This window comes from Oncorhynchus kisutch, linkage group LG9, assembly GCF_002021735.2.
Source record: "Oncorhynchus kisutch isolate 150728-3 linkage group LG9, Okis_V2, whole genome shotgun sequence".
Classification (NCBI taxonomy): domain Eukaryota; kingdom Metazoa; phylum Chordata; class Actinopteri; order Salmoniformes; family Salmonidae; genus Oncorhynchus; species Oncorhynchus kisutch.
Genome location: NC_034182.2, coordinates 5760325 through 5775604, shown reverse-complemented (window position 1 = coordinate 5775604; position 15280 = coordinate 5760325). Strand labels below are relative to the sequence as shown.

General features: G+C 44.0%; 2 protein-coding genes across 3 annotated transcripts in view; one reads left to right on the top strand and one right to left on the bottom strand.

The window, feature by feature from the left end:
• The window catches only part of LOC109896644 (transmembrane and coiled-coil domain protein 3-like), a 33783-nt gene extending 30479 nt beyond the window's left edge, over window positions 1–3304 (top strand). For both annotated transcript variants that reach the window (XM_031831635.1, XM_031831634.1), the window contains exons 5-6: window positions 395–530; window positions 672–3304. In XM_031831635.1, the coding sequence (XP_031687495.1) occupies window positions 395–530; window positions 672–974 (439 nt within the window). In that variant the 3' untranslated portion in view covers window positions 975–3304. The remainder of the gene's footprint in view (window positions 1–394; window positions 531–671) is intronic.
• A 6224-nt stretch (window positions 3305–9528) lies between these two features.
• On the bottom strand, window positions 9529–15069 carry LOC109896643 (protein mono-ADP-ribosyltransferase PARP12). Its single transcript, XM_020490926.2, has 7 exons — window positions 14661–15069; window positions 14272–14407; window positions 11663–11934; window positions 11416–11503; window positions 11180–11310; window positions 10795–10943; window positions 9529–10613 (listed from the first exon to the last, which is right to left on the bottom strand). Exons 1-7 carry the CDS (start codon window positions 14951–14953, stop codon window positions 9868–9870), a joined length of 1815 nt encoding a protein of 604 aa, XP_020346515.1. The 5' UTR covers window positions 14954–15069; the 3' UTR covers window positions 9529–9867.
• Window positions 15070–15280: the final 211 nt, after the last annotated feature.

Sequence of the window (15280 nt, the reverse complement as noted above, 5' to 3'; positions counted from 1 at the left end):
ACAACATCCTCCATGCAGACGCACCATCGTTCTAGCTGTTTCACTTTATGATTATCTAGGCCTGCTTCACTATTTCCCACCTTGAACCGTAATCTTGTTTTTAATATTGTTGGCTGTTGATACTGTCAACTTGGGGCTGATGTATCAACATGCTTATGTAGATAATGCTTCACACACCGCAAACAGAGAACACACACACACACACATTGGTGAAGGAAGAGATGGACACACAGGTTTGCTTTGGATTTAAAGCTGTGCATTCAATATTAAGACTCGCCATTCTCTCCCCCCTTCTCTCTCTCTCTCTCTCTCTTTCTCTCTTTCTCTCTTTCTCTCTCTCTCTCTCTCTCTTTTTCTCTCTTTTTCTTTCTCTCTTTCTCCCTCTCTCTAATAGGTTTGAGCGGTTAGAGGACCAGTTAAATGACCTGACAGAGTTGCACCAGCATGAGACCAGTAACCTGAAGCAGGAGCTGGCCAGCATCGAGGAGAAGGTGGCTTACCAGGCCTACGAGAGAGCTAGGGACATCCAGGTATATACACACACACACATACACACACATACCTACAATCATGCCCTCTGCAAATCTATCTAAGCTGGATATGGTCAGTAACTTTATCTAAGCCTGTGTGTCAAATGTTAACTGAACGCGTGTGTTTTTCTGTGTTTACAGGAGGCTCTGGAGTCGTGTCAGACGCGTGTCTCTAAGCTGGAGCTCCAGCAGCAGCAGCAGCAGACGGTACAGGTGGAGAACACAGACGCCAAGGTGCTGCTGGGGAAATGCATCAACATCATGCTGGCCATCGTCACGGTGATCCTGGTGTGCGTTTCCACGGCGGCCAAATTCACCGCGCCCCTCCTGCGGAGCCGCATGCACCTGGCTTTCACCTGCATGGGTTTGTCCCTACTTGTGGTCATCTGGAAGAACTGGGAGCACCTACAGTGTGCCCTGGAACGCATGCTCCTCCCACACTGAGCTAGACTCCTCCCATGTTAAGCTAGTCTCCACCCAGTCTGAGTTTGTCCCCCTCACACTGTGGGTTTGGCACCACCCACACCGAGCTTGCGACTTTGGAACTCTGTGACGTTGTCATAGTGATAGATTAAATGGGGCGGTGTTTACAATGTAGCCTTACACCCCACCACCCTTGTGTCTCTCCCCCTCTCTGTCTTTTGGAGTTTGGGCAGAACTCCTTGAGGGAAATTGTTTCTAAACGGTGCCAGTGTGCCACTACAGTACAAATTACAGGAAAGCAAGACTGACCAATCAGATGGGGGCTACAGAGGAAGCAGGACCAGTCACATACAGTATTATTGCGGACACTGGTCTTTGTGTGGTTGTCAATCTCAATAGGACATTGAACTGCACTATACAGGTGGTAAGCTTTGAGTTTGAGTTTATTTATTTTTACAGGGACAGTGCACATTAATCAACATTTCAGCAAAAGTGCCGGTTTTAGCCAGCCGGCTAATTTTCAACCGCAGTCCCTGGGCAGGTTATTAAAAACAATTACAATATAGACAATAGCAACATAGAACAAGCAAGACATAGCAACATAGGACAAGCAAGACATAGGACAAGCAAGACGTAGCATACAGACAGAGCAGCATAAAACAAAAAGCAGCAAGACAAAATTCATAAAAGCAACAAAGTGTTTCCACACCTCACAAGCTACAGACAACAGACAACATGGAGAGCGGCAACACACAGCTAGGGACCATGTTCACAAATCTGATTGACCTTTAGCCATGTCTTCAAGCATTTTGTGAAAGTGTGATATGTGGTGCAGTTATGTGTGTCTGATGGCAGTGTATTCCAGACATGGGAAGCTCTTACAGAGAATGCAGATTTACTAAAGGTGCTTTTCCTTAGGGGAACTATACAGTCACCTCTCATGGCAGACCTTGTGGATCTGCTGCCATATGTCTGGGTTTTCTGTTTAACAAAAATATTTACGTATAACCTTTATAGGGGAAACAAGGGGTCCCTCGATTGGTTCCCTGTCTTTTGCGGAGTCGTACTTACATCACCTTAATTACACTAACACACTGACAGTATTAAAGACCTCTGGCTCTGATCCACACACAGTCTCACTCCCACCCCCCCCAAGCCACTATGATACACATTCACCCACACTCCCACTGACAGGAATGAGACTTGTGTGTCAGTGTATGTACAGGGGGTGGGGGTGTTCTCCATGTGAGAGAGCTTTGTCTGTGTGTACCTGTACTGTCAAGTGATGAAATGTTTTATCATTTAAAAAAAAAAAAGACAAAGGACAATGTTTCTTTTTTAAAGTGTAATATTTGTCTGAGTGTCCGTGAAGGACTGCCTCTTGTTTCTGTGTGCTGGTATACGGGTTTGTGGATAAATGGTGTCTTATGTACTCTATATAGTCTATTAACAGATGCAGTGGAACTGCCACGGGTCTAGTCTATAAGGGGTGAATTCACCCCAAGAGTTATGTGTTCTCTCTCCCAAAGGAAATGCATAGACTGACCCTTTAGCCGCTAACATGCTAACTGTGTGAGTGATATCCTCTGCCAGTCTTTGATGGATCTGGGGGGAGGTAACCTCTGGCCTGACACACAAACCTCATTTCTGATTCCTCCTTTAATATTGATGATAATGTCATTGTTGTGAAATAGGAATGAAGCTCTGTTCAGAGTGGGCTGAACAAAGGATTTGACTTCTACCAAATGGTTCAGACAGATTTCAACACATTAGAATTTTTTTTCTTCTGAAATGTTGAATATTTTTTTGCCTTTTTACAATGAGAACAGAACAAAATGAACATTCTAAATGCCTTTGATGCTATCGTCTGATTGGACAGAGATGGGAGGGGTGGGTGGGAAGTGAACGATGCAGCTCTGGCCCCACCCACTCTGTAAGCTACTTATCACTGTGATGATGATGATGATGATGGGGGCCAGGCCTGATGCCTTTTCAATGCAGCTTCTGTGTTAAACCTGATATTTTCTGTGCTTTGGTCTCTGCCAAATGTAGGTTGGTTCTATGTGGCTGGTTGGCACCTTGAGTAATATAGTATGTCATGTCCTGAACCATTGATATTTACAGAGTTCTGGCTCTATCCCAAATCCCAAATCTATCTATTCCCTGTCTCTGTGTCTGGAGAGAGAGCCATATCCCAGATTCACAGCCCAGGGACAATAATTCCGGTGTCTAGATTCTGGTATGTTATCCCCTCGGAGTAGCATTGCACATTGTTGGTTTTAATCCAGTTGTGGTTTTCCAAAACACCGTTTTTAAAACAAGAACAAAAATAAATCTTCCTTTTCTAGAAACTTTGAGTCTTTTATCATAGAGCTCCATGTTCTGTTATCTCCACCCGGCACAGCCAGAAGAGGACTGGCCACCCCACATAGCCTGGTTCCTCTCTTAGGTTTCTTCCTAGGTTTTGGCCTTTCTAGGGAGTTTTTCCTTGCCAACGTGCTTCTACACCTGCATTGCTTGCTGTTTGGGGTTTTAGGCTGGGTTTCTGTACAGCACTTTGAGATATCAGCTGATGTACGAAGGGCTATATAAATAAATTTGATTTGAGCTCTTATCTTATCCTATGAAGATTCAACAGAGTATTTCTACCCTGAACTGATCTCTTGATCCAGTCATCAATTATACTTTATCTACCAGAGATGATGATGCAAGGAGCGAGGGCTCTGCACAGAAGTTGACGTTATTAACCTTTCAATCTGTTTGTCAATATGTTCTGCATAGGTTCATGGCCGCGGGGAGATGTTTTAGGTTGGGAGTGCTGTTGACAGGGGCGGGGAAGTAGTTTTAGGTTGGGGGTGCTGTTGACAGGGGCGGGGAAGATGTTTTAGGTTGGGGCTGCTGTTTGACAGGGGCGGGGAAGATGTTTTAGGTTGGGGGTGCTGTTGACAGGGGCGGGGAAGATGTTTTAGGTTGGGGCTGCTGTTTGACAGGGGCGGGGAAGATGTTTTAGGTTGGGGGTGCTGTTGACAGGGGCGGGGAAGATGTTTTAGGTTGGGGGTGCTGTTGACAGGGGCGGGGAAGATGTTTTAGGTTGGGGGTGCTGTTGACAGGGGCGGGGAAGATGTTTTAGGTTGGGGCTGCTGTTGACAGGGACAGGGAAGTATTTTTCTCTGCTCATACAGTGCTGTCGACATGAGTAATAAATTACACACTTAGAAAAAAATGTGTGTATATACAGTTGAAGTTGGAAGTTTACATACACCTTAGCCAAATATATTTAAACTCAGTTTTACACAATTCCTGACATTTAATCCTAGTAAACAATCCCTGTTTTAGGTCAGTTAGGATCACCACTTTATTTTAAGAATGTGAAGTGTCAGAATAAGTGATTTATTTCAGCTATTATTTCATCACATTCTCAGTGGGTCAGAAGTTTACATACTCAATTAGTATTTTATAGCATTGCCTTTAAATTGTTTAACTTGGGTCAAACGTTTCGAGTAGCCTTCCACAAGCTTCCCACAATAAGTTGGGTGAATAATGGCCCATTCCTCCTGACAGAGTTGGTGTAACTGAGTCAGGTTTGTAGCCCTCCTTCCTCACTCATGCCTTTTCAGTTCTGCTCACAAATGTTCTATAGGATTGAGGGAGGGCTTTGTGATGGCCACTCCAATACCTTAACTTTGTTAGCCATTTTGCCACAACTTTGGAAGTGTGCTTGGGGTCATTGTCCATTTGGAAGACCCATTTGCGACCAAGCTTTAACTTCCTGACTGATGTCTGTCAGGACCCGGTTACGAACTCAGGTCTCCGGTGTGAGAAACAGTCACCTTAGCAAACTGAGCCACTAATAGTCGGCAGAACCCAGAAGATGAGGCAGACACAGCAGTACTTGAGACCGTGTTTTAATAAAGTAAAAAGGAAAGTACTTCAGGCAAAAATATAAATCCACAACATCAAAAGTAATTCCAATAGAAAAAGGTAATCTTCCAAGTGAAAAGGTAAATCCACAAGGTGGTAGGTACAGCAGGGAAAAAGCCTCAAGATAATCAAAAGAGAACAAAAACAGTACCACAGAGTCCAACTGGAGTAACAAATGTTCACAGCATCACTGGGGCTGGGTGCTAACATTCAAACACAGAGCAAAGAACTGAGGAAAACTAAGGGTTTAAATACATTCAAGGGAAACGAGGCACAGGTGCAAATAATAATCTGGAAACAGGGGAAAACAAAAGGGTCAAAAAAGCACAATGGGGGCATCTAGTGGCCAAAACCGGAACAATCCTGGCAAAATCCTGACAATGTCTTGAGATGTTGCTTCAATATATCCACATATTTTTCATTCCACATGATGCCATCTATTTTGTGAAGTGCACCAGTCCCTACCGCAGCAAAGCACCCCTAGAACATAATGCTGCCACCCCTGTGCTTCACGGTTGCGATGGCATTCTTCGGCTTGCAAACCTCCCCCTTTTTCCTCCCTACATAACAAAGGTCATTATGGCCGAAACAGTTCTATTTTTGTTTTATCAGGCCAGAGGACATTTTTCCTCAAAGTACCATCTTTGTCCCCATGTGTAGTTGCAAACTGTAGTCTGGCTTTTTTATGGCGGTTTTGGAGTAGTGGTTTCTTCATTGCTGAGCGGCCTTTCAGGTTATGTCGATATAGGACTCGTTTAACTGTGGATATAGATACTTTTGTACCTGTTTCCTCCAGCATCTTCACAAGGTCCGTTGCTGTTGTTCTGGGATTCAGTTGCACTTTTCACACGAAAGTACGTTCATCTCCAGGAGACAGAACACGTCTCCTTCCTGAGTGGTATGACGGCTGCGTGGTCCCATGGTGTTTATACTTGCGTATTATTATTTGTACAGATAAATGTGGTACCTTCAGGCGTTTTGAAATTGCTCCCAAGGATGAACCAGAATTGTGGAGGTTCACACCTGGACATCTTTCTTCTGGTGTTTTTCTTAGTCAGTAGAAAGGCCTCTTTAGTGTCCTCAGTTTTCATAACTGTGACCTTAATTTCCTACCGTCTGTAAGCTATTAGTGTCTTAATGACCGTTCCACAGGTGCAGGTTCATTAATTGTTTATGGTTCATTGAACAAGCATGGGAAACAGTGTTTAAACCCTTTGCCATGAAGCTCTGTGAAGTTATTTGGATTTCTACAAATTATCTTTGAAAGACAGGGTCCTGAAAAAGGGACGTTTCTTTTTTTGCTGAGTTTATAAGGGGAGAGGTTGTTCGTTTTTGTTTTTTGCAGTACAAGGAGAGGGTCGATTGAAAATATTAACATTGGGGAGGATGGTGCATTTCTTTTATGACACATCAGTTGTTTGTTGACAGCGAGGAATGAGATCTGGCTGTTCTTTGTCAAGGGGCACTGCAAACAAGGAGGTCAAGTTTAAGAGGGAGAGCGTTGCTGGGAGGTTTAATTTTCCCACATTTGCTTTGGCAGAACACCTGAGATCAGGGGAACTTTTTGCCCCTTTTCTTACTCCAAAAGAATCCAGGATAGCTGGCTGGATATGAGTTTATCTAGATCTAAAGGTTGTCAGTAGATACACAATACCATATCCTCCTCATAGGACAACATCAACCATATACTGTGCATCCACAATAATGCACTATGCTGTGCTTCATTTGATAAACCTTTGAAAGCAACACTAGAAGCCTAGCATCAATTCTGTGAATGGAGGCCATGGCAGGATATGATTTTGTCCTTCTGGCTAACACAAGTCTCTCATGACAGACTGTTACATAAATGTAATGTCTGTTATATAAACCTAACGTCTGTTCAGATTAATGCTGGAGCATCCACTATAAAAGGCCCTACAATTGGGAAGTGAAGAATGGTCAGACTTCGTTTGCTCTGCCAGAAAAACAACGATCTCGAGAGTCTTCTGTGACCCTTCTAAGATACAAAGGTGCAGTAGGTTATATCATATTAAACTAGATACAAATAATTCACAGTGTGAATGAAGTACATACTTGTCATGGGGATTGATTGCTTTACCATTTACGTTTTCTTATGGCTTCACAGTGAGGGATCCAAGTGTGTACATTTTGAAGTCATGAGCCACGGATTTAGTGAAGATCACCTTCCATCCACACTTCCCCCTGTGGTCTGCCATGCCTGATACTGGAAACAAGGTCACTTGTTTACATGTGGTTGTTCTGCTTAGGCTTACAGGAAGGTTAGTGTTCAGCATTTTGTTTCAGCAGTGACAACCATTTTGTTTTCCCGTCCTGCAGACAGTCACTCTTCTGAGTTCTGACAGGGACTATCAAAAGGTCCAGAGACTTTTCAACAACACCATGAGTGGCTTCCAAATCACCAGCATCGAAAGGGTCCAAAACAGGGACCTCTGGGAAGTCTTCCAGTGGTATGTTTACATCAACTCTCACACACAATCCCAGCGTGTTACTTCCAACATGCTAAGTAAACCCTGGCTTGAACAAGATTATGGGGAAGCAGCTGTTTTTATCCCTCTTTCTTTAGGATAAGAGATTTGGTGAAGTAAAAAACAATGGAGGTCAAAACAGCAAGGAGCTACATCTCTTCCACGGAACGGACCCAAAACACGTAATCGCCATTTGCAGAGATAACTTCGACTGGAGGCTGTGTGGAACCAACGGAACTGTGTACGGCGAAGGTACCTCATGTTAACCATCTGTCAGAAGTGTACTCAAATTTTAGAAACAGTCATTATCTCACTATAGTCTTGTCATTTTATTTTACTGATGATCTTCTCTGTTAATGTTAGGGAGTTACTTTGCCAGGGATGCCAAGTGAGTGAGATCCATGTTTGTTTTCGGGTGGTTGTTGTTGACTACACACGAGGGAACCAAAAGGCGAGGGAACCCCCACTTTCTATGACAGCTGTGTGGAAATGTCCTGGACTCATATATGTGGTGTTTAAAACAAACCAGGTGTTCCCCCGAGTTCCCCATTAAGTATGATGATAGCGTCATGCACTCGTCCTCTTCGGCATCCAGCTCCCCCCAAAACTGTCTCTATCCAATCCACTTACATAGTCCAATAACCAACATCCAACCGGATTCAAGCAACAGCTGATCCTACACTTTGAGTCCATCTCAAGCTGCCACCACTTCCTCTAATCCAAGCGATTCTCTTCCCCCTTCACGTCTCCCAAAACCTGCCTGAACTCCATTGGGATTCAGTCAATCTGTAGTCCTCATGAAGCCAGCCCCAAGTTCTCAGTTGTTGGATACCACCCTAGGCCAAGCTAATTGGTCTTACACTCCCTTATTCTGCAAACTCCCTCAAAAACTCATTATCCAAACCAGCACCCCCTCTCGTACACTTACTACCCCACCCAGCAGCCTCTCTTATACATTCACTACCCCAGCCAGTACCCCCTCCTACACTCCCTCCCCCAGCCAGTACCCCCTCTCGTACAGCCAGTACCCCATTTTATACACTCACTTGGCCACCCAGCATCCCCTCTCGGTACACTCACGCCCTCAGTCAGTGCCCCCTCTCGCACACTCACTCCCTCACCCAGTGCTCCCTCTCACACACTCTCTCTCTCAAACAGTGCCCCCTCTGCCCACACCTTGCTGTTTTGGGGCGGCAGGGTAGCCTAGTGGTTAGAGCGTTGGACTAGTAACCGAAAGGTTGCAAGTTCAATTCCCTGAACTGACAAGGTATAAAACTGTCGTTCTGCCCCTGAACAAGGCAGTTAACCCACTGTTCCTAGGCCGTCATTGAAAATAAGAATTTGTTCTTAACTGACTTGCCTAGTTAAAGGTAAAATAAAAAAACTTCCACACTCACTACCCCTGCCAGCACCCCTTCTCGCACACTTTCTGTTCAACTGACACACCCTCTCAGCAAGAGCTACTCGCATTCTCTCTGCCAGCAGTACCTCTCACCCACTATCCCCTTCATCCTCATTGAGCACACCTTATCACACACTTTCTCACTCATCATACTCCCCCACTTACACAGACTCTTCCACACTCTCGGGGTCTCACCACTCCACATCGAGCACTACTTCTGACACATCTTCTGCTACTATCACATCATCTGGAGTGCAGGAGTTAAACAATTTGCTGGTCAAAGTTCAACCTTTTGCCAATTTGTAGTGTTTCTGAATGATAATTCCATTTTCATGTCAAATATGCATCGTTGGTGTGTTAAACCCTTGCAACAAGCAAGAATGATGTTCAACGCAGGAGGTTGGTGGCACCTTAATTGGGGAGAACGGGCTTGTGGTAATGACTGGAGAGGAATTGGTGGAATGATAAATACATCAAACATGGTTTCCAGGGGTTTGATGCCATTCCATTTGCTCCGTTTCGGTCATTATTATGAACCATTCTCTCCTCAGCAGCCTCCTGTGATGTTCAACTAGTAACAGGGAATATGATGAGCACGTTTCCTATGGTCTGCTGACACATTTAGTAAAGTAGTTGGATTTCTGTGTTTAATTAAATAAACTCAATGACCAATAGAAAGTAATTGACTAGATGTGAGGAGTAATGCAGAATAAGTAGGGTGCATTTCAGCAACTTCACCCCTAGGGGGAAGCAAACGCCTTAAAAGTAGAAAAAACAAACGTTTTATTTTATGCAGTGGTGCATTCAGAAACTATTATGACTGCGTTTACACAGGCAGCCCAATTCGGATTATTTTGTCAACACTGAACTACACATTATATAATAAATGCCATTTAGCAGACACTTTTATCCAAAGTGACTTACAGTCATGCGTGCATTCCCTTTACGTATAGGTGGTCCGGAGAATCAAACCCACTACAATGGCATTACAAGCACCATGCTCTACCAACTGAGGTAAAAAGGACATTTCAAAATTTAATCCATAAATACAATTTATTTACACAAGGTAATTTCCCTCTAAATAAATAAAATAGACTACCAAGGATTATAGATTATCTAGTGATGCCATTGATGTACTTTTTGCTTTCATTTTAGCAAACTGTGATCTTGTCCTGGGTGGAGGTGCGCGTGGAATGGAGGTCATAGAGCCGACCCAGGGTGGTGGATGAGGGACGTAAGTCATCAGGCCTGGCTGAAACAATGGATGTGTCAAGGAGTTAAGGGAGCCAAACTGTGCAGAAGCATGTGTCAAGGTAGGTCTGGGGGTTCTCTTCTCTTGTCTTGAAGGGTTTGAAACAGAGGGATTGGAGGGAGGCCTGGGTGGGTTTGAGTAGTGTGAAAATAGTGGCTGGGTACTGAGTGTGGGCTGGGCAAAGGCAGGTCCTGTTGGGCAAGGAGATCTGAACCTTGCATTGTTGGGTAGCACAGGGGTGGCTGGTGAGCGTAGCATGACTGGAATAGATGTCCAGTGCATGTTGTGGTGGCTCTGGTTCTGGACAAAGTTAGGTGGTGGAACATAGGTCCCAGGCCTGGACCCTTCCCTGTACTGAATAAGGTACTCTGGGTAAACCTGATGCTTCCCGACCACTACAAATACAGAGGGGTTGTAGATATCATCCACACAGCTGTCATAGGAGATGGTGTGACTTCCATCTTTTGAAGGGGGGCAGAGGTAGCTGGAGTGTCCTTGTGTGTAGTTTCCCACCAGCACACGACAAACAAACATGGACCTGACTTCTGACTGGCTGGTGTAGCTGTGGGAGAACTTGGCATCCTTGGAGAAGTAGCTTCCTGGACAGAGATGGGTTAGAATTAGAACAATCACAGTGACAGTGTGACATTACAGATACATTTGTTTTGTCGACTTTTTCACTATTTCCACAAAGATGTGGTCCAATGCCATTTCCACGTAACATAAATTCTTATATAAACTTAAAAATCTATTAGATATCACGTGAAATGCAGAACTCACCTTGCCCATAGGGCGTTCCTTGTGTTCCACCCATCCTCCAGTCTATGTTCTGCAGGCATATAGCGTCCACGTGTTTAGATTCTGTTCCATGGAAGAGCTGCTTCTCATTCTCCTTCCCTGCGTTTGTCTTTCTCATCACATCTCCTTGCCTTGGGAGAGGAACAACAGATGCATTTGTCAGTATCTTCATTGGCATGTCACCTCATAGCATTTGCATGTGTCTGCTCGTTTGCTGCTAGAAAACTAGAAAGTACCAGTTACCATTAACATGCTACATCTGTTTGCATATGGTATGTTGTCACTGCTTTGATTTAACGCAGACAACACGAATATATTTCTTGGGTAGATTTACATTTCTTTTGGCATGAGGAGTTGTGATTCTTACCACGAAAATACCTCCCACAGGATCCGATTTTGCACCCTCTCAATAGTCGTCACACTGAAGCCAGTCATAGTTTGATGGAAAAGATCCAGAATATTCTTGTGCTCAGCTGAGGAACTCTGCACAGCAACCCTCTAGAGAGAATGCGTTTGGTAAAATTATTTTCAATGTAATAGCTTTATATTTCACTGCCTTCTGACCAGATGGAAGATCTTATGAGTTAGAACATTATTATGAACCTTGAATCCAGTTTCAGGTACTGAAGATTTATCCCAGTGGTTTGGTAAAGCTTTGGATTTCAGCAGGCGGTTACCAGAGTCTTTTTTGCTGAGGAGGAGTAGAGAAAGTTAGACAGCATTATAATAAAATACAGGTCAGTACAGTATAATCTCAGCCACCTGCCAGCTCTCTCTCTCCGAATTTATATCCAATAGCAATTGAGCCCGGAGACGAGGATAGTGTAGGCTACTCTACAAGGTCTCTTACCAACGTGGGTTGTCACTATCATCAATTGTATCCCTGATTGCCTGGATGTTGCGGTAGGTGGACAACATGGATGCCACCAGTTCATTAGGTACTCCCCTCTGCTGTAGGGTGTTGAGCGGGTGGGGCTCGTAGAAGTCGTGAGACCTGTCACAGTCCACCTCTGCAGCACAGGTTCCTGTAATGTAGCGCTGACAGACGTGGAGTCTTCTGCATTTCTCCTTGTCAGGACAGTATCCGTACTCTCCACTACCTTTGTTGTATGTGAAGCAAACCTGGAGACAAACACAGACCACTCCTGATGAGGGCTTGATAAGGACATTGGATAAGTACAAACTCTGTTTAAGTGCATCAGAGTCCCAATTCAAATGAATTATTTGTACAGATATCTGCATGCTCAGTTTAGTACACACACTTGGATGACAGCCCCAAGTCTGTGCATTTATCAGTAGTCATTTTGGACATGGGGAAATAAACATTGAATATACAATGCATGTGAATCAAAAGTAAGAATCAGCTTGGGTTCCCTTCTGGCATTGCATCTTTATGTCACGCCCTGACCATAGAGAGCTGTTTGTTCTCTGTTGGTTGGGGCGTGATAGTGACTAGGGTGGGTCATCTAGGTGATTAATGGTTTATGTTGGCCTGGTATGGTTCCCAATCAGAGACAGCTGTTTATCGTTGTCTCTGATTGGGGTACATATTTAGGCAGCCATTTCCTCATTGTGCTTTGTGGGATCTTGTCTACGAATAGTTGCCTGTGTGCACACCCGTAGCGTCACGGTTTGAGTTTTGATGAATTAAAATATGTGGAACTTTACGCACGCTGCGCTTTGGTCCAATCATTATGACGGACGTGACACTTTATGCGTGTATTCAACTTAAATTGTACAGAGGCTGACATAAACAGTGCATTCAGAAAATATTCAGACTCCTTGACTTAAAAAAAATTAAAAAAAGTTTGTTACAGCCTTATGTATTGAATGTATTATAATTTTTCCCCCTCATCAATCTACACACAATACCCCATAATGACACAGCAAAAACATTTACATAATTATTCAGACCCTTTACTCAGTACTTTGTTGAAGCACCTTTTGCAGCGATTACAGCCTCGCTTCTTCTTGGGCGTGACACTACAAGCTTGGCACACCTGTATTTGGGGAGTCTCTCCCACTCTTCTCTTCAGATCCTCTCAAGCTCTGTCAGCTTGGATCGGGAGCATCGCTGAGCAGCTATTTTCAGGTCTCTCCAGAGATTTTAGATCGGGTTCGATCATTGGACATTGAGACTTGTCCCGAAGCCACTCCTGCGTTGTCTTGGCCGTGTGCTTAGGGTCGTTGTCCTGTTGGAAGGTGAAACTTTGTCCAGTCTGAAGTCCTGAGCGCTCTGGAGCAGATTGTCATCAAGGATCTCTGTACTTTGCACCATTAAACTTTCCCTCGATCCTGACTAGTCTCCCAGGCCCGGAAAAACATCCCCACAGCATGATGCTGCCACCACCATGCTTCACTGTAGGGCTGGCGCCAGATTTCCTCCAGACGTGACGCTTGGCAAAGAGCTCAATCTTGGTTTCATCAGACCAGATAATCTTGTTTCTCTTGGTCTGAGAGTCTTTAGGTGCCTTTTGGCAAATTCCAAGCGGGATGTCATGTGCCTTTTACTGAGGAGTGGCTTCCGTCGGGCTACCCTACCACAAAGGCCTGATTGGTGGAGTGCTGCAGAGATGGTTGTCCTTCGGTAAGGTTCTCCCATCTCAACAGAGGAACTCTAGAGCTCTGCCAGAGTGACCATCGGGTTCTTGGTCACTTCCCTGCTGATGGCCCTTCTCCCCCAATTGCTCAGTTTGGCTGGGCGGCCAGCTTTAGGAAAAGTCTTGATGGTTCCAAACTTCTTCCATTTAAGAATGATGGAGGCCACTGTGTTCTTGGGGACCTTCAATGCTGCAGAAATATTTTGGTACCCTTCCCCAGATTTGTGCCTCGACACAATCCTGTCTCGGAGCTCCACGGACAATTTCCTACACCTCATGGCTTGGTTTTTGCTCTGACATGCACTGTCAATTGTGTGACCGGGGCGGCAGCATAGCCTAGTGGTTAGAGCGTTGGGCTAGTAACCGGAAGGTTGCAAGTTCAAATCCCCGAGCTGACAAGGTACAAATCTGTCGTTCTGCCCCTGAACAGGCAGTTAACCCACTGTTCCTCATTGAAAATAAGAATTTGTTCTTAACTGACTTGCTTAGTTAAATAAAGGTAAGATAAAAAATATAGACAGGTGTGCCTTTCCAAATCATGTCCAATCAATTGAATTTACCACAGTCGTGTTGTCGAAACCTCTCAATGATGATGAACGGAAACAGGATGCACCGGAGCTCAATTTCGAGTCTCATAGCAAAGGGTCTGAATTCCTATGTAAAAAAGGTATTTGTTTTTATGTAGAATACATTTGCACAAATTTCTAAAAGCTTGTTTTCGCTTTGTCATTATGCGGTATTGGGTGCAGATTAATGAGGGGAAAAAAATATTTAATCCATTTTAGAATAAGGCTGTGACGTAACATTTTGATCAAGTCAAGGGGTCTGAATACTTCCTGAATGCCTATGACGCACATACTGGGGGTAAAAGGGCGTTGTCATTCTGCAGCAGTAATGTAAACAGCTCCTTCCTGTCCAGTTCTTCCAGGTGGTGCTCTCTCAGGACTCTGATGTTGTGCTCTGACGTCAGCTCATGGCAGAGACAGCATCCTTGTCTGGAAATCACAAGATTTCTTATTTAGCTCTTAATTTTTTTAATATATATTTATAAATGGCTTAAATGTCAAATCTACAATCTGTCATGAACTTGTAGCCATTGACATTCATAGTGTAGTGCATTACCTCTGTCACATTCTGTAAGACCATGTGAATTTAGAAAATGGAAGACATAAAATAGTAGAATGAATAGTAGTAGAAGTAAAATGACTGAAAGAGTAAAAACGAAACAGAAAAGTAAAAAAGGTTTACCTCTGATTGGATGGACATGTTCCATACAAGTAGAACTTACACAGGTGTAAATTGCTGCAGCCACTACATCCTTTAGCTCTGCATAACCTCATCTTCGTCTGGGCAACTATCAGTTTGTTTCCCTTAGAGACAGCACAGGTAAACATCTCCTGATTCCCTAACACACTCTCCAGGTCATCTTCTATGGTGCTAATGTTGGCACGCAATTCTCCCAGCTCAAAGGACCCATTATGGGCACAGAGGACCTTGTAGATCAGAGCTGTTGTATCCATGTCTGTCACCGTACAACACATGACTGTTGGCCCTTGCAATTACATGAACTGTACATATATAGTCAAATATGAAGTCGAACTCTGCTCTCCATTAACTACAAAACAGATGACCAGCATGCGACAAAACCATTTCTGACTAAATGAAACTTAGTGTATTTAACCACTCCCCTATTATGAAGGTAGCCAAGTATAACAAACAGGCAACAGAACACACTAATGATGGTACACAGCCTTTTAAATTCGTCACATTGAACTCTGGCCGAGTGGCATGTGGAACATTCATTTACATCACAATAGGCCTGTTAGAAACACAGTAGCAGCAGTAGTTAATCATTGATTCAGTTTAAA

Coding starts and splice junctions, on each gene's coding strand:
- LOC109896643 (XM_020490926.2), bottom strand. CDS start 14,953: ATGTGTTGTACGGTGACAGACATGGATACAACAGCTCTGATCTACAAG. Junction 11,935..14,271: donor ACAACGCCCTTTTACCCCCA/GTATGTGCGTCA, acceptor GTTTGTCTCCAG/GTTTGCTTCACATACAACAA. Junction 10,614..10,794: donor AGGAACGCCCTATGGGCAAG/GTGAGTTCTGCA, acceptor ATCTCTGTCCAG/GAAGCTACTTCTCCAAGGAT.